This window comes from Xenopus laevis, chromosome 8L (genome assembly GCF_017654675.1).
Source record: "Xenopus laevis strain J_2021 chromosome 8L, Xenopus_laevis_v10.1, whole genome shotgun sequence".
NCBI classification, from domain to species: Eukaryota; Metazoa; Chordata; class Amphibia; order Anura; family Pipidae; genus Xenopus; species Xenopus laevis.
In genome coordinates, this window is record NC_054385.1 from 117,432,753 (window position 1) to 117,458,796 (window position 26,044).

The 26,044-nt window shown below is 40.1% G+C and overlaps 1 protein-coding gene and 1 long non-coding RNA gene across 2 annotated transcripts in view; one reads left to right on the top strand and one right to left on the bottom strand.

Annotated features, from left to right (window-relative positions):
• Positions 1-20,917, top strand: part of LOC121397180 — a 45,330-nt gene extending 24,413 nt beyond the window's left edge. Inside the window, exons 2-3 of the long non-coding RNA XR_005963563.1 lie at positions 8,476-8,585; positions 20,488-20,917. This is a non-coding gene — a long non-coding RNA (uncharacterized LOC121397180). The remainder of the gene's footprint in view (positions 1-8,475; positions 8,586-20,487) is intronic.
• Positions 13,735-25,673, bottom strand: LOC108699334 (cathepsin S). Its single transcript, XM_018231348.2, has 8 exons — positions 25,641-25,673; positions 24,936-25,082; positions 22,162-22,284; positions 21,880-22,035; positions 18,889-19,110; positions 17,166-17,331; positions 16,388-16,490; positions 13,735-15,426 (listed from the first exon to the last, which is right to left on the bottom strand). The coding sequence occupies exons 2-8, from the start codon at positions 25,065-25,067 to the stop codon at positions 15,336-15,338; spliced, it is 993 nt and encodes a 330-aa protein (XP_018086837.1). The 5' UTR covers positions 25,068-25,082; positions 25,641-25,673; the 3' UTR covers positions 13,735-15,335.
• Between the last annotated feature and the right edge of the window lie 371 nt (positions 25,674-26,044).

Below are 26,044 nucleotides of genomic sequence, written 5' to 3' on the forward strand. Positions count from 1 at the left end.
CCTGATTTCTTACAGGGGTAACACAGCCTTTGGTTCTCCAGTCTATTGATGCTGGTGGCGGAGCTTCTAATTAGTGATGGGCGAATTATTATTGAATTTGCGGCGAATTTGCGCGATTTGCCACCAGCGAATAAATTTGCGAAATGCCTGCGGCAAAATTTTGCCGGCGTCAAAAAAATTTTTTCCGGAAAAACGGACGCCGGTGTAAAAACGGGTGCCGGCGTCACAAACGGACGCCTGCGTAAAAAAACGGGCGCCGGCGTCAAAAACGAGACGAGGCGCCAATTCGCCCATCACTACTTCTAATATCTCTTTGGTTACATGAGTCATGTTGGCCAATGATTGATCTGAGCTTGTGTAACCACCCAACACAGGGACCCACAAGGAAGAAAACGCCATTTGGGAAAGCGATACCTTGTACCGTCTATTGCACAACCTGCAGAGGGAAACCGGCAGACACAAATGGCACGCGGTCGTGAATTTACAATTGCGATGTGCAGGTATTTCACGGGATTTAAACGGTACTTCACCATATGAAGCTTTTTACCCAATAGGCCCAATTGTGATCGCGGGGTACTCATTTGTTACAAGAGCTGTATAAACTAACCGAATGTGAGTAGTTCCAACACATTGCACCACTTTTATAAATAAAGATAATACACTATCAGCATTGATCTTTTTCCTATAGGTCTACCAAAAAGTCTTCGAGGCGCACCTCTACTTATTGCTTTTCTGATAATTCAACTATCCACTTTACAAGGACCAAACATGGAGTAGCTTCGATATCCCAGTTTGCCCCGTTTCGCTCAAAAAATAATAAAAAAACATAGATTTTTTTGTGATTAAACAATCAATAGGTAAAAAGTAGATTTAGTCCAAACCCTTTCTATTGCACTTGTGTAAAAAAAAAAAAAAAGGGTATATTGTTCCATGAACCGTGGTACAGTATTATTACTTCAGACAATATTTGGGTACATAAAATCATGCGAGTCCTTACCGCATCCTTATAGGTCTTCTGCTGAGTTTTAACCCACAGCTGCCAGTTAGAGTCCAGGGTGGGATCAGGGGCTGAGTGATGGCAGATGGAAAACAGTTCCATGGTCTTCCCGGTAAACTAGAACGATGATACCTAGTTCACTAAAAATAAAACTTTACACTATTAGAAATAAGAAGATTTAATTTCCAACCCAATGGAAGGCATCTTTTTATTTCCAATAATTCAGTAGTTAATATCTGATCTAATAACGCTCAGCCAGAAAATAGTACCAAATGTAAAAAATGGGCAGAGCAATAGCAATTTCATATAATTTCTATATAATGCACACAACGATATTCTGACATGGATGTTTATGCAGTCAGGTACAATTCAGGGATAGTATATAAACTGTAAGTGAGAATTATTGCATAGACTCCGTGTATAAGATGAGGAGAGAAAAGAGTCGCTCTCCCTGTACAGTGAGGGGAAGATCCTGGGGAGCACCAGAACTTTCCAACAGCCCATTGTGCAGCCAACCTGCTGCTTTATATACTGATTTGTCTGGGGGGGGATTGCGTTCCCCTCAAACAGGAACTTATGGTTTACAAAACCATAACAAATAACAGATAAGAACTGCTGCCCCTCATTTTGGTTTGGGTATAATGTGAGAAATATCTGCAATATTTTGGTTTAAAGAAATATATTCACATGTGAATTCCAACTCTAATTCACTCAAATGCGGAGTTTTATTGTGGGCTCCGAATGCTGGCAACTTTTCGCTAGCGTTACTTTGGCACTGCGAGCAATTGAAAGCGAAGATGCGCTAGCGTTCCATTTTGCCAAGCACAACTTCGTTAGAGGTCTTCGCTCAGGCTAATTTGCATACAGCGGGAAATTTCAATTGTATTTATTAGGGTTGCACCGAATCCAGGATTCAGTTCGGGATTCGGCCTTTTTCAGCTGGATTCGGCCGAATCCTACTGCCCAGCCGAACCGAATCCGAATTTGCATATGCAAATTATGGGCGGGGAGGAAAATTGCGTGACTTTTTGTCACAAAACAAGGAAGTAAAAAATGTTACCCCTTCCCAGCCCTAATTTGCATATGCAAATTAGGATTCCGTTCGGCATTCGGCCGAATCTTTCACAAAGGATTCGGGGTTTCGGCCGAATCCAAAATAGTGGATTCGGTGCATCCCTAGTATTTATATTATATGTTGCAGCAAATACTGTACATTACATTTCCACTGATAACTACACATGTCCAGGGAACCTTAAAGTTGTTTTAATGCCCTGAGCCCACTTTAAAATAATGTTCCATATGTTATCGGGATACCGGGGACCCACAAACATTTTTCATGCCTTTTGCAGCCTATCACCCTGAAAAAATGAAGACGCCAGCGTTTTTTTGGACTTAGAAGATTTTACACTCAAAAATGAAGATGTAAGTAACAGAAGATTGAGGAAGTTCTATGCCCTCCATTGCACTTCTCCTGGTCTGAGCTGGCAAAGGCAAGTCTGAAGAAAGAGTCTAACGTTCAGTAAAATCCGCATTTTACAGAATTTGAGGAGTGACGTCCATTCGCCAGAGCGAAAAGTCGCCTGGCGATAGAGTGCGAATCCCCGCTAGCGTCTGTCTCCTTCTGAACAATTCTGGCTTTTCGGTCGATATCATGAAAAAAATTGAGAATTTCGGGCAACAAACTTGATACATTTTTGAGTTTATTTAATGAAGGGCAAATCGAAGAAATAAATAGGCAATACCCTCTAAGTCTGCTCTCTTGTTTTGGACGATTTATTTTGAGCTACAGACGTAGCTTTTTGGTATATATACGTGGAGGCCTATTAATCATAGGTCAGATTTTAGTGGTTTTACAGGTTTTTGAAACTGCAACTAAACTTACGAACTCTAAGTATGAATGGAAAATATGTGCTAGAAAATTCTAATGCCTTTAACACCTCTAAAAATGTGAGTTTTTTTTATACAATTCCTAGTGAAGAAAGATTCTAAAACCACATCAAAAAGTGTGAGTTGATTTTAAATGGTCCAACAGCATGGGCTCAGCTCCCATTGACTTCTATAGGACCTTGACAACTTTTACCTGGTGAAGTTTTGTATTTGTCGTTTTCGTGGTTTTTACACTTAATAAATCTTGACTTTTTAGAGCTTTTATGTGAACTCTTTATGGCAGTAGTCAACTCTACTCCAGTCAGTACTCTAATTCCCACAATGCCCTGCATCATCTGTGATTGACAGACCTAATAAGATGGAGAACAATTGTACAAGGCACTTGGAATCCATGATAAATATTCCTATGTATCATGTTCATGGCTGACACATCAGCTGACACTTTTTTGGAGTCTGGTTTTCATAATTAATGAATTTTTGAGAAAAAAACATCTTGACAGAGGCAGCCCACCATGAACTTAACTTTTTCAATTGTATCTAATGCAATGTGCAATCAGTTCTGCTGCTTTCTGTTTTGGGAATGTAAACTTTGGTTGCCACAATCCCACTTATACCCCCTTCCCCTGGTATTGTTTTGCCACCTTGCCATATTATACTTACTAGCACAAAGATAAAGCCTATTCTCCAATACCATCTTTCTATTCTCCAATGCCATTTTCTATATACTCTATACATACCCAACCAACTGGTATCCACAATTGCATTTGAACTCATTGACTCATAATGAAATAGCTGTGGTTCTGGCACGTACATGACTTGGGCAGGATGTGTTCTGCGATACAATCTAATGGCTGGTTATCAGGGCTGCTGTCTAATTTTTGTGCTATGGGAACTGAAGGTGTAAAGCTAAATATATTGAAAGCAGAAAGGTTAGAATGAAGTGGGCTGTAAGGAGAAATGAATATGATCCGAGAATACTCTTTCGCCAGATATGGATACGTAGCAAACTTCTGCATTTCAACATTGGAGAATATATTATAGAAAGCGATGTAAAAATTCACCTTAAAAGGGACAAAAGAGGTTCTTGCAAACAAACACTTAATACTTTATTGTCAAAGAACTCCAGAGAGTCAATAGCTGAGGTAGTATTTGTAGTCAGATACAGTCATAGGTAGAGCAGGACTCTGTGGAGACAGCTTGGTAGGTCTAAGATAAACCTTTATGTTACTTGCTGGTGGTCCTAGTGTTCAGGGTGTAAATACTAAGCCTGAATCCCTCTTCAGTACTGTGGTCCCTTCACTTTAGGCCACTAATGCCCAAAGCTGGCCGTAGAAGTGCAGATATTAGCCTATGTCGGACGAATGAACGTCTGTTCCAATCTTCCAACCTGCAACTAACCATCCAGATTAATATAAAGTAGTAGAGAGAACACATCAAACAATGTTCAGGTCATTAATATACAGGCAGTAATCTTATGTCCCAGCGACTGAAGGACCGATCACCATGATACATAAAATGTCGGTGTCCATGTCCATTGTATCTTTGTGTCTGTGGCCCAATCAAAAACCTCAAATTGTTTTGGTTGAGTTTTTAAAGAGGAAAACTCGAATTTTTAGAGGGGAAAAAAAATTAATTTTTAGAGATTTATTGTTTCCCAAAGCTGCTAAAAATCTGAAAATACTACGGGGCAGATTTACTCAAGGGCGAAAAGTCACCAGCGACCGCTTCGCACCCATCACTACACTTCATCAGGTAAAAATTCGCTCAGAAACCAGCTTTGTTCTGGGCGCAGAACGCTAGTGACTTGAGCGCAAGCGTCCATTTCCTTCGCTAACGAATTGTCGCCAGCGTTTGCCACTTCGCCCTCAAGTAAATCTGCCCCTACATCTCAAACCTATCAAGGTCATCTAGATGTCAATGGCAGATGTCCCTGAGGATGCTTTCTGACCTTGTGATTCGCTCTGGTTTTTGTCCTATAATGCGGTAAATTCGAGTTGCTGGGGCATCAATTCGATAAAGTCGAGTTTACAGAGCATAAATCATACAACTCAAATTGACGCTAGATTTTGTTGATTTTTTCACTCCGACTTTTTCAAGAAGAATTATTGATAGATAAGTTAAATTTGTGGATGGGAGTTAGGTAGACGTTTAATAAAAATCTGAGAATAATTTGAGTTTTAGTAAATAACCGTCTTAATGTCTTTTTCAAACAACAACAACACAATTAGCTTTCCATAGACACCATAATTGTGTTTTCATCACTTTGCATCAGTAAATATGGGTTATAAAGCGAAAACGAGGACCAAGACTTTAATTCTAGCCATAAAATGAAAGGCAGATGTAGAAATCAAAGCTTTTCCTATGGGACAGTTGTTACATTGACAAAACCAATGGTTGTCCATGAGAGACATGTCAAATATAGTTTTCTGCCTAAGGCTGAACCCTTAACTCTACAAATGAGCCATAGTTGTATATGAAACTATATATTATTAGCTGCCTTGCCCTTATTTAGGTTATTACTCAGCTCCTGGCAGAAGCTCATCAGGTTGTTTGGCACAAGCCGTCCTTCATCATTCCATGTTGACTATCTTTTTATAAGAGCAGATGTTTCTCCTGTTTCTCCTATTCTTCAATGGGTCTACACATTTTGTGAGATTATATATTTGCCTTTTTAAATATTGGTACAGGTATGGGATCTGTTATCCAGACACCCGTTATCCAGAAAGCTCCGAATTATGGGAAGGCTGTCTCCCATAGACTTCATTATAAGCAAATAATTAAAAATTTTAAAATAATGCTAATCCTAAATTTTTCTCTGTAATAATAAAGCAGTACCGTGAACTGGATCCTAACTAAGATATAATTAATCCTTATTGAAGGAAACACAATCCTATTGGGTTTATGTAATATTCATATGACTTTTTAGTAGATTTACGGTATGGAGATTCAAACTACGGAAAGATCCCTTATGCTCTAAGAAGCAACTCATTTATGTTGATTAAATATAGGCAGCGAATACATCTATTTTATATATGAAGTTTACATTACCCAAGTCCTTGTGGGCGGTGTGTGAGATAAAAATCCATTAATTGGAAATTGATAAAAAGTATCTCTTTTTTCGCACTCAGTAAATTACTTATCTGCCAGTTGATCCAGAGGAAGGCAAAAATCCCCATCTAAAGCCTCTCCAATCTGCCTCAGAGGGGGGGGGGGGAAATTCCTTCCTGACTCCAAAATGGCAATCGGACCAGTCCCTGGATCAACTTCTACTATGAGTATGTGTAACGGCTGGCACCCTAAATCTAGAACCGATGCCAAGCACCCTGGTCTCGGCTCGTGCTTCCACCTGTAGCAGCCGCCTTTGGCTTGGGGAGGAGCCCTCAGCTAATCAGATGCAGCCAGGTCTTAAAACGAGAGGTGCAAGGCGAGGGGTTCTAGACAAGCAGAGGGGCACAACTGTAAGGCAAGAGTCTTTGAACTGAAGGTCACAGTACAAAGCGTGAGACAAATCATAATCAGAACAGGCTGGATCGGGGCAGGCAGAGAACAAACGTAGTCAGGCAGGCAAGGGTCAAACCAGGAAGCCAATCAGAGGGATAAGGCAGAATTGGCATTGGATATCAGGCAAGGGGTCAGGATACAGAAAGTAGAATTGTCAAGAACAGGCAGGGGTCACAACAGGTAGTCAAAAACAGGTTTTCAGAATCAGAATAGCAACAGCTAAGCACCTGGAACAAATCCTATCATGGGCACTGACAATTACAACCTGCCACTTGACCCACTGGACCACCAGGGAGGTGAGACCTCACAGTATGTGATAGATACCCATTAACATGAATTCCAGGTCTAGCATATGTGAGTTGTTGGTATTTTATAGTATATATCATAAGCAAGTCACTCATAAAAGTTGAAAACATGTATTTATGATTAGTACCTTCTGTAGAATACATTGACTGGCATAGAATATACATAGGTATCTTGTAAACCCTTCATAGCAGTGCCCATAACTAGTTACACAGTTATGAGCATTTTGCCACTGCTGCCTTCTAGGTTTGCCTAGAAGGTAAAATAGCAGCCAGCTGGTATTATAGATCTAAGGCCAATGTATTTCCTGGTAAATTTGTTATAGCTAACTGGAATGTTTAACCAAAAAAATAACTTTATGGGATGGATAGTGAATAAATTATAAAGGCTTTATTCATATTTTAAATGACGTTGACACTGAAAGCAGAGTCTTTCAGCCTTGTAAGAACTAGAGGGTGGATTATGGAGCTGCTGTAAGATGCCATAGACCAGTGATCCCCAACTAGTAGCTTGTGAACAACATGTTGCTCTCCAACCCCTTGGATGTTGCTCCCAGTGGTCTTAAAGCAGGTGCTTATTTTTGAATTCCAGGCTTGGAGGCAAGTTTTGGTTGTATAAAAACCAGGTGTACTACCAAACAGAGCCTTAATGTAGGCTGACAATCCACATAGTTGCTACCAAATGGCCAATCACAGCCCTTATTTGGCACCCCAATTTTTTTTCATGCTAGTGTTGCTCTCCAACTCTTTGGAATTACTTCTCAATGTCGCTCACGGGTTCAAAAGGTTGGGGGTCCCTGTCATAGACAGTCACTATTTATTGGGCTGGTTGGGGGCTGTTTGGGCCTCTGTGTGCTGGAAATGTCTGGACTCTCAGTTCTTACTACTGCAGTGATTCTAAAGTCCGATAGAAAGGGAATAAATTAGTAAATGACCAACAGAAATTGTTTTCAATTGCTATTACGTTAAATCAAATTAAACTTTAAAATCACATACAATTTTAATAGTATAGACTACATGTGTCTGTTCATTCAAATTTAAATCGGATTCTTGGTACAGATTACTCATGTAACGTACCAAGAGCTACAAGAAAAACCTCATCTGGGACTGTAGCTCACTAGGAAAGTCCAACCACAGGTATTTTTAGATATTCAAGCCACCGCCTGGTTGTGGGTAAATGGTACTAAACTTGTGCAAACAAATTCCCTGTCGAATGAAATTACTGTAATTCAGAGATTTCTGGATAACGGGTTTCAGAATAAGAGATCCAATACCTCTATCCTAATGAATGACCTATGTAAAAACTTAAAATGGTAGTAGACTTGTCCAGAAATAGTAGCCATATATTTACACATATTTTTATTAGCACAAGGATTTTATGATCAGACTTCAAAAGTATCACTTTTATCAGTACAATTGAGACCCTTTAAAACACGTCAAATATGAGCAGGAATCCAAAAAAATGGCTGGAATCAAAATTTTATTTTGCACTCTGCACCCTGCTTTCAAGCAAAGGGATAAGTAAGTATTGTATCTGCAGTAAAATGTCCTGGATTGTTTTATACAAACAGATGTAACTGATTAACTTTCAACACCTCTCCTTTAATAAGAGGCCTTGGAGCTGCACCTCCATCTACTACATTATTACCTATGACTCCTGTTCATCAAGTCTAACCCTGATCAATATCCGTACCCCTATTTGTGTAAAAGAGGGCAAAATGTTACCTATGACTACCCCTAATTACAGAGTTTAAGAAACAGTACTGAGACTGTAATGTATTTGAACAGTGAAAAGAAGATCTGCAAAGATTGAGGTCAACCACGGATCAACAAGATGTTCAGCAGGATGTGGCCCTACACTACAGAGACTCTCATATCAATAGGATTGTCCATTTAAGGTAATATATTGCTTATAATGTGGTCTCTGCAAGTCAATCGTGTAGAAGAGCCAGAACAGGTTTAATTTTTGGAGGTGACACAGGACATCTTTCTAATGTTTTTTTTTTGGGGCCTAAAATATATTACCATAGGGCCCAATTACTATTTAAACTACTGGAACCTGTATGAACTTGTAAATATAAGGGCTCATTTACAAACAGACAAGCAGGATGCAAAAACTGGTTACAATGCCAAACTTGAAGTAATCTATTAAATGTATGAAAGCAAAGGGCCAAGGACAGACCCCTGCAGTACCCACTCACAACACTAGTCCAATTAGAAATTGTTCCATTTACCAGTACTCTTTGTACAAGTAGGCTACCGATTATCCAGTCTGCTCAGGACCTGGGCATTTCTGGATAAGGGATCTGGATCTCCATACATTAAGGGTCCAAATTATTAAACCTCAATTTTTTTCTGGTCAAGGTTTTTAGGGGGAAAACTCGAATTTTTCATGGAAAACTAAAAACTCACATTTTTAGAGATTAGTTGCTAAAAATCCAAAAATATTCCACCTGGAGGTCATGTAGAAGTCAATAGCAGATGTCCCTGAAGTTGTTTCTGGACTGGATAAGCCGAAATAGTTGAGGTTTTGCATTAAAAATTCAATTGAATCGATGATACAAATTGATGCTCAATTTTGTTGCGATGTTTGGTGCTCCGTTTTTTCCGAGAAAAATTATTGATAAATGAGTTCAAATCGAGGGAGAGAGTTTGTTTTAGTAAATCGGCCCCTAAGTCTACTAAAAAATCATAACTGAACCCAATAGAATTGTTGTACTTCCAATAAGGATTCATTATACAGTATCTTAATTTGGATCAAGTACAAGATACTATTTTCTTATTGCAGGGAATATGTTTTTTTAAATTTGAATGATTTGATTAAAAGGGAATCTATGAAAGATGGCCTTCCTGTAATTCAGAGCTTCCTGGAAAATTGGTTTCCAGATCCAATACCCGTACTGTCCAATCTATCCTTCAGACAGTTCTCTATCCAAGTACAAACACTATGTTCCAGGCCAATATTCCTTAATTTATCCAGTATCAAACCCTGCTACTTCCTGTTCACTTTAGGTAAGTATCTTGTTGTAGTTTCACCATTCTGTTTTAGCCATCAATTGTATTCCTGCTTTAATAGATATTCATTTCACTGTTGGCCATGGGATGTGGTACTGTAGCTTGTTTTTAACACACTGTTCTGGCAAAGTACCTTATCAGAGAGAAATATCCTTGGTACCCACCATTCCATCTTAAAGGGATTCCATCATGGGAAAACATGTTTTTTCCAAATGCATCCGTTAATAGAGCTGATCCAGCAGAATTTTGCACTGAAATCTGTTTTTCAAAAGCGCAAACAGATTTTTTACATTGAATTTTGAAATCTGACATGGGGCTAGACATATTGTCAGTTTCCCAGCTGCCCCCAGTCACGTGACTTGTGCTCTGATAAACTTCATTCACTCTTTACTGCTGTACTTCAAGTTGGAATGATATCACCCCAAGCAGCCTAACAACGGAACAATGGGAAGGTAACCAGATAACAGCTCCCTAACACAAGATAACAGCTGCCTGGTAGAACAGCCCTCCATAGTAAAATCCGGGTCCCATTGCGACACATTCAGTTACATTGAGTAGAAGAAACAACAGCCTGCCCGAAAGCAGTTCCATCCTAAATTGCTGGCTCTTTCTGAAAGCACAAGGCCAGGTAAAATGACCTGAGATGCACCTACACACCAATATTATAAATTTAAAAAAATACACTTTGAACTTTTTGAACCTTATTGGTTTAGGAATAAAATTTTACATTGCAGAGTGAATTATTTGCATTGTAAACAGTGTAATTTAGAATTAAAAACGACATGTCATGGGACAACATGTTGTTTGATAAAATGCATGAGTTAATAGAGTGCCTGTAGCAGTATCCTGCATTAAAATCCATTTTTCAAAAGAGCAACCGGATTTTTACATATTTAATTTTAAAATTTGACATGGGGCTAGACATTTTCTTAGTTTCCCAGGTGCCCTCAGCCATGTGACATGTGCTCATGTCACTCTTTCCTGCTGGGCTGCAAGTCCCTCTTAAAATGTAAGACAGTGGATAGAGCAGGGTAGATTTAGGAAAGAATTATGGGGAACCAGCAGGAATTCTGACAGATCAGCAGTAGCATACAGTAGTTCTCACCCTGACCCTTAGTGCAATCCAGTCCCGGTCCAAAGCCAGTAATCTACACACACTCACCAGCTCTAGTTATGCACTGAAGCTGTCATGTGACTGAAAGATGACTTTTTTTATTATTATTATTATACACATTGAGATATTATAGCAATACGAAGTATTTTTGGCTATGACACAATTACAAGCAGTTACAATTTTGAGTACTAAATGTAACAGTTTTTTGAGACCTCTATAACTGTGCAATTAAGTTATATGTCAACAAAGATTAATACACATGTATGTCTTTATATGGACAATTAAACAATTCCAAAAAAATCAGTGTCTGTGCTGTTTCACTTTGTGTCGAGGTGAAAGGTTTTTAGGAACAAATATAAAAGGATTTTCATACATGGAATCCACCACAAGGTGTCCCTCAAGTTCTATTGGTGTCAATATATATATGTGAAAGAGGGAAATGAATTGTATAGTAACATTTATGGGCTGATTTTCATACCCATGATGTGGTGTAATAAAATTACCTGGTGGTCTAGTGGTGCGGCGGCATGGACGGCCGCCACGCCGCCACGCTCCTGTTCCAGCCTCCAGCGCCGGCGCCATCTTGGTTCTCTAGGGCGCGCGCAGCGCGCCAGCGCGCCTCTTAAAGGTACAGGCGCGATTATGCCAGCGCGCATTGGCGCACGTTTTGGCGCAAAATTTGGAGGTATTTAAGGCCCATTCTTACTCCCAGCCAGTGCCCGTGATAGAATCTTGATTCTGGTGGTTCCTGAAGCCTTGTGCTGTCTGTTCCTGTGTATCTGCTATTCCGGTTTTGATCACTGCCTGTTCCTGACTATTGTGATATCCGAATCCTGACCTTTGCCTGCATCTCAAATACTCTTTCTGCCTGATCGCATCTGTTTGATTACCCGGTTTGACCCTTGCCTGCCTGACGATTCTTGATATCTGCCTGCCTCGACCCTGCCTGCCTGATGATTCTCTTGCCTGCTCCATTTGTACCGTGACCTTCGGCCCAAAAGACTTTCTACCTGCCGTGCCCCTCTGCCAGCCAGAACATCTCGCCTTGTACCCCTCGTTAAGTCCAGGTGGCACCCAAGTAAGCTGAGGGCTCCTCCCGAAGCCCAACGGTGGTCACACTACTGGTGAAGCCGAGCCGAGACCAGGGTGCTTGGCACCTGTTCTGGTATTGGGTGCCGGCCGTGACATGTGGTTTTATATTGGGCATGAACTCACCTTCTCAAAAGGAAACCTATGGGAACTAGATAAATAAAGAATGTCACAGTTGAATGCAAAGGTTTGGGCCCCCCTTACCAAATAACATGTTTAGTTAAAGGGGTGGATCACCTTTGCAATGTCATGAAATCCAGGTCCCACATTAGCATAAGATCCTTCGGCCATGAAACAGATTGATGTGTCATGTTTATAAGGCCATTAAGACATAAAATGCTGTGCTGCCATGTATCATGTATTGCTGGGGTCACTATGTCATAAACTGATGGGGCCACTGTGGAGAAGGGAGTCACTGATCTGCTGCTGGAGTTGCTTTTTAATACTGGGAAGAGTCATCACGATATGTGTTGCTGGAAGTAACTATGTTAATTCCTATTGCAGACATAACATTTCATCAATAGTGAATGGCATGACATTAAGGCTCGCATTGGAATGGCCTTGATTAAATTAGCGAAAGGTCTAATAAAATGTCTGTTTCTTTTTTATTTAAAACTGTGTGGTTTTAAAAACGGATTTGACTAAATGTAATAAGTGTAAATGAAATAAACTCTCCATGCAGTCTGCCATCCTTACATGTTGCACATGTTTACCTTTTCTCTATATGTTCTTGGCTTTGTTTATTTCTTGTTGGTCCACAAAGAGAAATTGGACTCTTTTTTATACCTTGTGTGGTTCAAACATCTACCTCTACAGTCCCCTGCTCTTTAAAGGAGAAGTAAAGCTTAACTAAAGAAGTAGCTAGAAATGTTGTTCATTATGTTTTGTGCTTCTGTACCAGCCCAAGGCAACCACAGCCCTTTAGCAGTAAAGATCTGTGTCTACAAAGATGCCCCAGTAGCTCCCCATCTTCTTTTCTGCTGATTCACTGCACATGCTCTGTGCTGCTGTCACTTACTGAGCTTAGGGACCCACTCACAATATACAGTACACATAGAATAGAAATGTCACAATATAAGGCTGATTAGTAATTAATACAGATAATTACTACATGGCAGCACAGAAACCACTGCAATTAGCATCAGAATTTAATAATCAGCAAACCTGTAGCATCAGCTTATATTACAGGGGAAGCTCATTTTCTGCTGGATAATTAGTGATGACCCCTAAGCTTCTCAACAGCCAATCAGAGCCCACTGAGCATGTGAGTGTCACAGACACTTTCCAAGATGGTGACCCCCTGTGACAAGTTTGAAGTCCTGGATCATTGCTGCTATTGATAGGCTGAAACTTTAGGCTGCTGCAATAAGTTCAGTATATGAAAAACTCCTGATATACCGTGTGTCTTTTAGAGTGACTAGTGAGTTGAATGAATGGAAACAAAAAACAAGCTGTAAGTACCTCCCAGTGTTAGATATAGTAGGAGAACTCCACTTGCCCAGTTTGAATTCACTGTGCCACAGTATGATGGTGAGTTGCATTGTGTATACTGTACATATACAAAGCATTGATACATTTCCTTATTTCCCATGAGGCTAATTTGCAATATGTGAAGATTTGTAGTTGCCATTGGCCATAGATTGGTTCCAGTGTTTCCCATGGAGCAAACCTTGCTATTTATTTGGAGCTGCTGTGGCTTTCCTATGGTGCTTGCCTCCAGTTTTACAAATACCCAATATTATATAATAACAATTAGTAGAAATAAGTAAAATAAGTAGAAAAATAATGACAAAAGCATTTTACCATGCTGACTTTTTTATTTGCTTTTTTTTTTTTGCGGAAAAATGTTGTGCATTGATACAGTAAAATAAAGCACTTTTATCAGAATATTTGCAGTTTAAAGATTAGGATGTGGCACCTAATTCCAAATAATGCCCTGTGCCATTGCTCATTGAGTGGTAGTTCATAATGAAATAATTTCTGTATGTTATGGATGGACCTTGTCTAAGCAATTAAAATTTCTCTTAACTTTTTCTGTTGTACAGGTTTTGAATTATTAGCCTTTAAATTCTGTCTCTTTTGACGTCTGTACCTGAGAATTCTATTACTATTCTTCTTCCAGTTTGACTTTCTAATGGCTTCCAGGTTGTTAGCATAATTAATGCTTAATTAGATATTGCTTTCAATTCAAATAATGGCACAAGGTTTGCCCAGGTGCATGCACCAGTTGAAACCAATACAATGATTGCTTTTATTCCGGTGACCAGTAGCAAACTTTGCACCTTCCTTTCCGTAACCCCAAAAGTCTGGAGCTGCAGAACACAAAATATATTTGATTTAAAAATATAACAAACAATTAAGACTAATTGCAATTTTATTTTTACAATACCACTGTCTACAACAAAGTTAACTTTAAGATGAACTATTACTTTAATACTGAAAATGATGTGGGGTATTTGTCCTGTAACAATCAGTTATATTGTGGGCCAATCATGGGTGCCACTTTTTCTCTTGAGTGCAGTACAAATGCAAGTTTTGAGCCACCTATGACATAAAGAAGCATACTAATATTGTTCTCTTGGAACCAGCAATGTTGGCACATAAACATCCCCTGTACCCCCTCCCCCCCAAGAGCTTCACTGGCACCTACGCAAGGAATAGTAATTAGGGATGCACTGAATCCACTATTTGTGATTCAGCCGAATCCCCTGAATCCAAATCATAATTTGCATATGCAAATAAGGGTAGGACTCCATGGGCGATTTCGCACTGCACAAAAATGTAGGCGTCACGCCGGATGCGACGGAAATAAGGTAAGTAATAGCATTGACAGATGGTGTCGCAGCGTTGATCCGACACTACACTCTGCGTCTGCATGCGACAGTCGTATCGTGTCAGATCAACGCTGCGACTTCATCCGACATTTCCATCTCTTACCTTATTTCCGTCGCATCCGACATTTTTGCGCAGCATGTCGGATCACACTGAAATCGCCTGTGGAGTCCTACCCTTAGGGGCAGGAAAAGAAACAATAGAAAACATATATTTTACTTCCTTGTTTTGTGATGAAAAGTCGCCTGATTTCCCCGCCCCTGTTTTTTTATGCAAATTCGGATTCAAATTCCGTTCGGCTAGGCACAAGCATTTGGCCAAATCCTGCTGAAAAAGGATTGGCAGAATCCCAAGCCGAAACCTGCATTCAGTGCATCCCTATTAGTAATACGATTCTTACTCACTTGTGAAAACTGGATCAACTATTATATAATGTGGGTAACAAGATGGGTATGTTGGGAGCACACATTTAACTAGTGCAAATTTAAGTGCAAAAGAATATTATAGAAAAACAAAAAGATTCAGGCATAAAAGTTAGCAGAATGATGTGCTTGCAGATAATATCCCATTGGCCCATGAAGTCTGACGGGACCAAGCATCACACAGATGGATAGATAGCATCCTGGGCAATGCCACAATGATTTCGAGCCATTTTTATGTATCCATCCTCTCCCCAGCTGCATCCCCAGCTGAAAACAAGACGTAAAGATTATAAGGACATGTACATTATTGCAAATGAATAGTCAGAGAGAGAAATGGAAGTTAGAGAACGCTACATAGTCACAGTGATATTAGGGCAATGTCCCTGAGAAGAAGTGAAAGAGCAATAAGGGGCACAATAGTTTAACTCTTATTGATCATGCGCAGAGCAATTCTGCACAGGAAAATATAGAATAAAAAAAACCCCTAGCTCCAGGTGCAGAGTTGTCAGGCACAGGTCTGTCCTTGCCACCTGCTATAGGGATAGAGCAGTGCAGAGATATGCGGCAAGCAGGGTGCAAAGTGCACAAAAATGGCAACCTGCACTTGTTCTTGCTTTGTTTTGTGTCAGGTGGGTGGGACTTCCTCTTTTCCATGCTCAGGTCTGATTTCATACCTCTCAACTGTCCCGCTTTGAGCAGGACAGTCCCGCTTTTGGCAGCTCAACTTAGGATAATTTTGTAACAGTTTTTAGATAAGATAAGAACTAAGCCTCACAGTTTAAGGGTCAGGGCACACAGGCAGAACTGCCTCCCCTGCCTTCCTGCTGGCTAAAATGTAAATCGCCGACGGGATGGCACTTGGAGCGATTCGTTTTCCGAAGTCAAAGTTTCCTTGCGAAACCTATTCGTCTTCTAGTCACTTATTTAGGCCACTGACAATGAAGAACAGCTGCAAATTGTCTCACAATATCCCTATCTGTATAATACTAAACGTTCATTTTAAGTTGACCTCCCAGATGGCACTGGGGAAAAAACGCAGTGGGCCCCGGCCCTCATCAGCCCCACCAGGCATGAAGCATTATGGTGCAAGCGGGGGAGGAGTGTGGACGTGTCGGCAGGAGGGCCCTGTCGGTTGCAAGGAGGGGCCTTGGTGTTGTAGCCTTGGTGGGCCAAGACCCGAGTCTAACGCTGTGCATGGCCCTTTAGCCTCCCATACTGTATATCTTACCTGTTCTTAACCAACCAATAGTCCATGCCCTTTTCTGTACCATATCCAACCACAAGCACAGCATGGTCTTGTTTGGTGGTGCAATATGGATCATAATAAACACCTGTCAAAGAAAAAAAGCTTTATTGTTATGCTTCTTGCCAATGCTATATAAATACAAGAGTCTTTATCTGCATGGCACCAACACATAACCCTTTACATAGTTACATAGTTAAATCTTTTGAAAAAAGACAAAGTCCATCAAGTTCAACCCCTCCAAATGAAAACCCAGCATCCATACACACACCCCTCCCTACTTTTAATTAAATTCTATATACCCATACCTATACTAACTATAGAGCTTAGTATCACAATAGCCTTTGATATTATATCTGTCCAAGAAATCATCCAAGCCATTCTTAAAGGCATTAACTGAATCAGCATCACAACATCACCCGGCAGTGCATTCCACAACCTCACTGTCCTGACTGTGAAGAACCCCCTACGTTGCTTCAAATGAAAGTTCTTTTCTTCTAGTCTAAAGGGGAGGCCTCTGGTACGGTGATCCACTTTATGGGTAAAAAGGTCCCCTGCTATTTGTCTATAATGTCCTCTAATGTACTTGTAAAGTGTAATCATGTCCCCTCGCAAGCGCCTTTTTTCCAGAGAAAACAACCCCAATAATTAGTTTTTTTAGTATTTTACTGATACTGGGAGTAGTCAGAACAATGTTGTACTAATGGGTGTGCTTTCCTGTTACACAGAGACAATACAGTAATACACAGGCTCTGGTACCCACCTGACTTGTAATCATGGAACCCTGTATGATTGGCGTATATGGCAACAGACACAGGTCCTACTGTTCCCACAATAATCCTAAGATGATTTTCATTGCCAGTAGTTATTTTGTAGAAATTCTTTACTTTCCCACTATTACTTGGCTTAATCCTTTTGCACTGTGCTTTCTGGTGTGGAAATACAAGAAAGAGTCAGATCAATGTTCATCTGCACCATTAATGAACCAGAGAACAGTACATGGCTGTTTTGCCTAAAACTACATATTCAATCTAGGCCATTTGGACCACGTACTATCTCTTTGTGTAGGAAGAAGTTTACCAAAGGGGAGTGGTGGAGGGATTGCAGGTGATGCATAAGGAATCACAGATGACCAGCAATATGTGCATTTCCGGTGACCCACAATTTCCATATGGGGGGGGGGGGGAATGTTTTGTGGTGAGCATCAAAAAGTATGCCAGTGCTCAGCAGCTCATGTAAATAGAAACTAAACATAATAGGGCATAGTTATGTAACGTGTTGCCTGGTGCCACTAGAAGGTCTGTATCCATGCCTGTTGAAATCCAATGGTAAGAAAAAGACTTCACCTCCACCAGTTATCAGCTGTGGTTTGACTGCCCAAGGGGAAGGCATTTAGCCAATGAAAGACCTCAGTAACACCCTGAATATAGGGTCCTATTTATAGCATATTTAACATATAGGACAAGCTGTGATTGCCACAGTAAGAGGTTGCTATTCCTGTATATGCTGGATAAACCCCTCACATAAAGGTACACATAATAGGTCCCAAAGAGCTCCAATCATTAATGTGCTGGATGACATTTGTTTACATCATATGTAGGGGAGTAGTTATTGGATATGGGCTTGGGTGTGCTCATGAGACAAACAAGGTACCGGCAGTTGCAAGGGGACCAAGTCCTGCATGTCACCTGACAAAGGGCACACATTCAAAAAATTGTTGATCTTTGACACAATAAAGACAAGGGGTCCCAATGGTCTGCTTGCAACTGTCATTGATTGGCGGTACCTTGTTTGTCTCATCATTTCTGCTTGGGGGGTGTCATCTCACCAGAGGGTCTAGCACCAGGCTACCGTTCACCTAGAGACCCGGGTGAGCCCATATCTATATTGTTGCTAGGTTATAATCATCCCTTTACTTTCTTTAGCCTGAAGATTTGCAGTGAGAAGCAGTTCCTACTATCATAAAGAGAGATTGTTATGAAATGTAATTTCCTTGTTACAAACTGGAAGTAGAATAATCCTATAAATGATGATGAATTTATAAAGTATGTGTAAATAGGCAGCAACATCTGCACAATTAGTTTGAATTAAGACCACACGTGAAATGCACTGATGTGACCAATCAGCCCATGATAGAATGCTATAGAGTAGACCTATGCTCAGCTGATGAAGCAATGCATGTGATGAATTTGTCAGCCTGGTTTTTGGAAAATGGAATTTGGGAGGATTTCACTAAAGCTTTATCATGCAAATGGCTTGGTAGGGGCACTCACACTGATAATTGATTATATAGTGTGTCTATATATATATATATATATATATATATATATATATATATATAGATATATATATATATATATATAGATATATATATATATATATATATATAAAATCAAAATTCCGTAAAAAATCAATCCATGTGAGGCCAGTTGTAGAATAACTTTGTATAATTGATATTCAGTATTGTCCCACAGGTTTTTTATTACCCTTTCTGTATATGGGTAGGCGGTTTCCTCCATAAGCCCATTTTCCTTCATGTATGTGAAAGAAGAATTTAAACGTCCCCCATAACAGCCTACGTTCCCTTCAGGGTCAGAACAATCCACCAGTTCCTGTGAGCTGAATGTGAGCAGTCTGCCCGTTTTCAGTTTCCATTGACATTCCAGAGCCCCCACGGTACTGAAAGCGTAGCAAGACTTGCATGATCCCTGTAAGGGTTTAGAAAAGAAAGCAATGAATGGGATTGAACACTCTGCAAAAGCTGATTATAGTGTTGAATTATAGTGTTGATACACTTAACAAAGAGTCACCTTAGCTCGAAACCTTGCAGCACAGTATCTGCGGTTTCTGAGCTCGTTTTCCACATACATCTGCAGAGAAGGTGCTGGAGAGCAGCTGGCTGGAAGGAAGGCCTGCAGAAAATGTGCTGGAGAGAAGGTGGCAGAAAATGAAAGGTCTTTAGAGAATGTGCTGGGCAGAAGCTTGCAGGAAGGAAGGCCTGCAGAGAATGTGCTGTAGAGAAACTGGATGGAAGGAAGGCCTGCAGAGAAGGTGCTGGAAAGAAGCTGGCTGGAAGGAATGCCTGCAGAGAAGGTGCTGGAGAGAAGGTGGCAGAAATGAAAAGGGCTGCAGAGAAGGTGCTGGAAAGAAGCTGGATGGAAGGAGGGCCTGTAGATAAGGTGCTGGAGAGAAGCTGGCTGGAAGGAAGGCCTGCAGAGAATGTGCTGGAGAGAAGCTGGCAGAAAAGGAAAGGCCTGCAGAGAAGGTACAGGAGAGAAGCTGGCTGGAAGGAAGACCTGCAGAAATGGTGCTAGAGAGAAGCTGGCTGGAAGGAAGTCCTGCAGAGACGGTGCTGGAGAGAAGGTGACAGAAAAGGAAAGGCCTGCAGAGAAGGTACTGGAGAGTAGGTGGCAGAAAAGGAAAGGTCTGCAGAGAATGTGCTGGAGAGAAGCTGGCTGGAAGGAAGGCCTGTAGAGAATTTGCTGGAGAGAAGCTGGCTGGAAGGCCTACAGAGAAGGTGCTGGGAGAGCAGCTGACAGGTAGAAATGCTTGTAGATGAAATGCTGAGAGAGAAGCTGATAGGTAGTGATGGGTGAATTTGCGCAGTTTCGCTTCGTCAAAAAATTCACGAATTTTGTGCGAAATTCGCAAAACGGCTAAAAATTCCCAAAACTGCGCCGTTTTTTTGGACGCCGGCGACAATTTTTTTTTGACGCCGGCGAACCTTCGTCAGTGAATTTTCGCGGCCGTTTCACGAATTTATTCGCCGGCGGCGAATCACGCAAATTTGCGCCTGGCAAATAAATTCGCCCATCACTACTGATAGGTAGAAAAGCCTGCAGACGAAGTGCTAGGAGGGAAGCAGAGAGAGAAAGTTGTTTCTTTGTGTGACAACTTAGTAGGGAACCCCAGAGGCAGAAAAGCACGCTATATTTACGGATTGAAAGGAAAGGGGCCTTTGTCAGGGCTCAGAAGAACAAAGTGTGCTCTTTTTAGGGCACAGAAAGCCAAAATGAGTCCTTCTCTTGTATTTGACTATATGTATTTTGTGGTCACAGCCTCATTGCATCGCTTGTTTGTTATAGTTATACAGGAGCAGTGACCAGCTTGAGGCCTCTGAGGAAGCTGATTGGACCAGCGAAACGCGTCAGGCAGTGGGGACGGAATGGCAGTTTGCAAGGGAACAGCCACGAGGGAGAAGGGGAAGCCAGCTCTTCAACTCCCATTACGGAAAAACTGGGCAACCTGCGCAAAGCAGCCTTTTTACTTTGGATATGTGTATAAAGGACATTGAAAATGTGAGTGAACCTTTTTAAAATAAATTTTATATGTTTTTGTAAAGCAATATTACACGATACAAGTCTTTTTTATATATATATATGGGAGTGGACAAGAAGCAACGGAGAACGGAGCGTGGACACCATTACGGGCAAACTAACAATCAGGGTCTTTTAGGTAGGCATTGCTACAGGTTATCGGTGGAAGGATTCACACTGGGAAAACTTAAAGGGCACAGGAGGAGTGGTTTCACGATACAGAAACACGCGAAACACCTGAGTTTAAAGGGAAGTAAATATAAAAATATGAAATATAAATTTACAAAAATACTACACTATATATTTTTTTCTCTCTCTCTTTTTTCCTGATGTTTATTTGTCTCCGATGCCTGGGGCGCTGATCTATTTTTCTATACATAGAAAAGCACGCTATATTTAGGGATTGAAAGGAAAGGGGCCTTTGTCAGGGCTCAGAAGAACAAAGTGTGCTCTTTTTAGGGCACAGAAAGCCAAAATGAGTCCTTCTCTTGTATTTGACTATATGTTTTTTGTGGTCACAGCCTCATTGCACCCCTTTTTTGTTATAGTTATACAGGAGCAGTGACCAGCTCCATGTTGTAGCTCCCACCCCTCCCAGCTATAGTCAGGTGATCCCACTGGTGTCTAATAAAAGGGCAGCCAAGTTTGGGAGTTTTACTTTGAAAGCAGCGAGTAAGTTGCAGGTAAAACTTAGTCCCTTTGTAAAATGTATAATGAAGCAATAGAATTCTTAATGAATCAGATGAAAATTGATTCATTAAGACTGGGACTGGCCAGATTTGGGATGACTTTGATGTAGTTGGCCATCTTAGATATATGGACAAACAATCCCTGTTTTGTTTAAAGGGTAAGGCATTTTTCAGTAGCAGTATGCACAAAATGTCTCTGCCTTAAATATATTGATAATGGGTTGAGTGCAGAGGACTCTTGTATTTGACTATATATATATATATATATATATATATATATATATATATATATATATATATATATATATATATATAGATAAAGATATATATATATATATATATATATATAGATATATATATATATATATATATATATATATATATATATATATATATATATATATATATATATATATATATATAGATATATAGATATATATATATATACACATACAAACACACACACACATACCTGACATTTCACAGGGGTGACACACTCTTGGGTTCTCCAGTCCATTGATGCCGGAGGCTGAGCTTTTAATAACTCTTTGGGTACCTGGATCACGTTGGCCAATGAAAGGTCTGAGCCAGTGTAACCTGTCATTGTGGCAGCAACCTCCTCACCTGTCTGGCACATAATAGCAATCAAATAAAGTTAACAAATAAAGCTCTTTTTGTTACTTTATGTTACTGTTGGGAAGTTTCACACTGCTAAACATCAGGGAAACTTTGCATAGAAGGCTGGAGTTCTCACCATATCTCCCAGATGGTTCATCCCAACTTCATAAGTGTGGAGTCCCAAGGAATATTCCAAGTTATGGACTGTGATATATTTTAGTTTCTCCTCCCAGATGATCCGTCTTGCACCTTCCTCTTCCTGTGGAGTGTTTATATCATTAAACATATTTTATAATGGGAATGATAAGTTGTGTAAACTTTACTCCAGACAAAGAAACCAGGTATCTCATTTCCAATTATAAATCAGTGACTTGTGTAGAGTCTAGACATACATTTGTCTTATGTTCTAACTGGAAAAATCCACTGTGGGATATCCTGAAGATAAGTTATATCGATCTCATGTTCTAAAATTGTGGGTTCACTGTAATATCCATCCATTTCCAGGTAGAATCTAAAACATTGGGTGGCATACGAGAACTCCCTGCTCCCCCAACAACCAGGCCCCAGAGCTGAAGCTGGTGGATCCAAACTCCAGTGATATTTGGGTGAATGCATATTTTCTTTCCTAGATTTTTCTGGAAGTCAAGCCCATGGATCACATGGAATGGGATTAGCGGTAAACATTTGTGTTCCGTATTATACTCTTGGCACTATGGCTGAGGTACTAGTACAGCAGTATATTCATATTAATTTTATCTGCTTTTAAATGCTTACTTTATGGGCTAAACTGGCTCAGAGGGGGGGCTTAATGACAAAAAGTCAAAAGACTTTTTTTAATTCTAAAAGTCCAAACAATTTTGATATAAGATTATAGGCCAGTTTGACATCATTGTTATTTAAAGGCTTGTTAAGGGATCACATTCAATATTTTGTCTTAGTGAATGGCGTTTTGAGCAATTATCAGCATGGCTTTATGAAGGATAGGTCATGTCAGACAAGATGCTGGACAGTAGGGGGGCAGTAGATGTGATCTATTTGGATTTTGCCAAAGCGTTTGATACTGTGCCCCACAAATGACTGCTTTCTAAACTAAGGTCTGTTGGGCTTAATGAAGTGGTTTGCACATGGATATGAAACTGGCTACAGGATCAGGTACAGAGGGTGGTTGTTAATGGGACATTCTCTACTTGGAGTAAGGTTCTTAGTGGGGTCCCTCAGGGCTCAATATTGGGTACACTTTTATTTAACTTCTTCATTAATGACTTACGGAAGAGTTTTCATATAATGTATCAGTGTTTGCAGATGACACAAAATGATCCAGCCCAATTTATTCCATCCAGGATGTGGCACTTGCAACATGATCTTGACAAACTTGAGATTCTCAATGTTGATAAATGTAAAGTCATGCACCTGGGATGTAAAAATATCCAAGCCACTTATACCCTTAATGGGACTGCACTAGGCAAATCCATTATGGAAAAGGACCTTGGAGTCCTTGTAGATGATAAACTTGGCTGTAGCAAGCAATGCCAGTCAGCAGCATCAAGGGCAAATAAGGTCTTGAGCTGTATTAAAAGGGGCATAGAGTCACTGCATGAAGGGGTAATTCTTCCACTTTATAGAGCACTGGTAAGGCCCCATCTAGAATATGCCGTACAGTTTTGGTCTCCATCACTCAAACAGGACATTATTGTATTAGAGAGGGTACAGAGAAGGGCAACTAAGCTGGTGAAATTTATGGAAAATCTCAGATATGAGTAAAGACTGGCCAAGTTGGGGATGTTCACGCTGGAGAAGAGGTGTTTAAGGGTTGATAACTATATATAAATATAGGGGATCATGCAATAACCTCTCTAATGCTTTATTTACCAGAAGGTCTTTCCAGCTGACAAAAGGGCACCCATTCGAATTAGAAGAAAGGAGGTTCTGTCTTAATATTCAGAAGGGGTTTTTTTTTTTTACAGTGAGAGCTGTGAAGATGTGGAATTCTCTCCCTGAATCAGTGATACAGGCTGATACATTAGATAGTTTTAAGAAGGGGTTGGATGGTATTTAGCAAGTGAGGGAATACAGGTTTATGGGAGATAGCTCATAGTACAAGTTGATCCAGGGATTGGTCACATTGCCATCTTGGAGTCAGGAAGGAATTTTTTCCCCTCTGAGGCAAATTGGAGAGGCTTCAGATGTTTTTTTTTTTGCCTTCCTCTGCCTCTGCCTTCAACTGGCAGTTAGGCAGGTTATATATATATACTGTAGACTTAAAAGGTTGAACTTGATGGACTTGTGTCTTTTTTTAACCTAACTTACTATGTTACTACTGTATGTTACATTGTACTTCAGTTTTTTTGTTTTTAAATTGCCTTTTTATGCTATTTTTATCCAGTCTGAATTTAAACTACCATCCTGTGACTTAGGTAAAAGAGTAATGACTAGAAAGCAGATTTATTGTTAGTTCGCGAAACACCCGCGAAAATTTGCGTCAAAAACGGGCGCCAGCGTCGAAAAAACGGGCGCCGGCGTCAAAAACGAGACGCCGTCGCTGTTTTGCGAAATTCGCGAATTTTTCGGCAAAGCGAAATGCCACAAATTCGCCCATCACTACAAATCATCTAAAAAGTCAAGAACACCTCTAAAATGTAGTTTACTGGGCTGCAGGGATTGCACATTCTTTTAGTTTAATTGAATTTTATAGATACATCCTTACTAATGAATAAATACCTAGGGGTCATAGAAAAAGTAGCATCCTATAAGCAGCAACCTGCTTTGAAATGCTTAGGAATAAAAGGCGCAAGCTACCTGGAAGGAGATAAGATATACTTCTTCAGAGTGGTTAAATTCACTGTCTTAAAACAGTGTTATCAGTGAGCAAAACAAATCCAGAATTTTCAGGGCAATCATGCAAGTCCTTACCGCATCCTTATAGGTCTTCTGGTGAGTTTTAACCCACAGCTGCCAGTTAGAGTCCAGGGTGGGATCAGGGGCTGACTGAGCCGGGATCAATAGGGAAAACAGAGACAATAGGAATATGGTGGATGGTCCCATGGTTTTCCAGATACACTAAAAGCAGAACAGAAAGAGAAACAACATTAAAAGTGACGTCAATACATTGACCTTTATTCATGAAAAATTAATTCTAATAAGAGAGAAGTTTAATCTTCTGTTGTTGACATTTATGAACTGTGAAGCCAAAGGATTCTGTCCATGAAGAGGTTGTACTGGCAGATGCAGTAGACAGTGTCAAGAAAGAGTTACATGCCCCAAATTACAATGCTTTCATTTCCCCAGAAAATTCTTACCTTACTCTTGATCTACTAACAACTCCATATGCACAAGTGACGGCAATAGGTCAACGTGTTGCTTAGTGGTTTTTTTAATAAGGCTTTTAAGCTGGAAATAGTAATACATTTTAAAATATGTGTAAATGTTAAAAGTTGTTGCTGACTTTATGGGATGAAATAATGTGCAATTCATAAAGTACATCTAGGCATGAATGTGTCATGCAGGTATAGTACATTTTTGTATATAAACAAGACTAAAAGCATATGTAAGAGTGAGTGTGCATAATAACTGTATAGAATAAACTTGGTGAATAAGATGAGAAAAGAGTCACTCTACCTGCACAGTGAAAGGAAGATCCTGGGAAGCAGCAGAACTTTCCAATAGTCCATTCTGCAGCCAACCTGCAGCTTTATATACTGATTTGTCTGGGGGAAGGGGGGTCTTACATTCCCCTCAAAGAGGAACCTGTGGCTACAACAGCAAATATCTGCATAAAACCATCACAGACATAACAGATAAGAACTGCTGCCCCTAATCTTGGTTTGGATATGATGTGAGAAATATCTACAAAATTGTGGTTTAAAGAAACACATTTATTTTTGGGTTCCGCTTGTCACTTGCATAGCTCTCTGTAAGAAGAGTTAACCGTTTGTTACATTTTCCATTTTCTTATTAAACTGGTAGTCTTTGCAGTTTTTCTCATTCCTGTATATCATTTCTATAGACGAGTATCCATGTAA

What these genes read in the sequence shown, in the direction of transcription:
- LOC108699334 (XM_018231348.2), bottom strand. Translation starts at nt 25,067, where the DNA reads ATGGGACCATCCACCATATTCCTATTGTCTCTGTTTTCCCTATTGATC. An exon ending in AGAAGACCTATAAGGATGCG is followed by an intron (nt 22,285 to 24,935) that starts GTAAGGACTTGC and finishes AACACTCCACAG; the next exon opens with GAAGAGGAAGGTGCAAGACG. An exon ending in TATTGGTTGGTTAAGAACAG is followed by an intron (nt 15,427 to 16,387) that starts GTAAGATATACA and finishes TCTTGTTTTCAG; the next exon opens with CTGGGGATGCAGCTGGGGAG.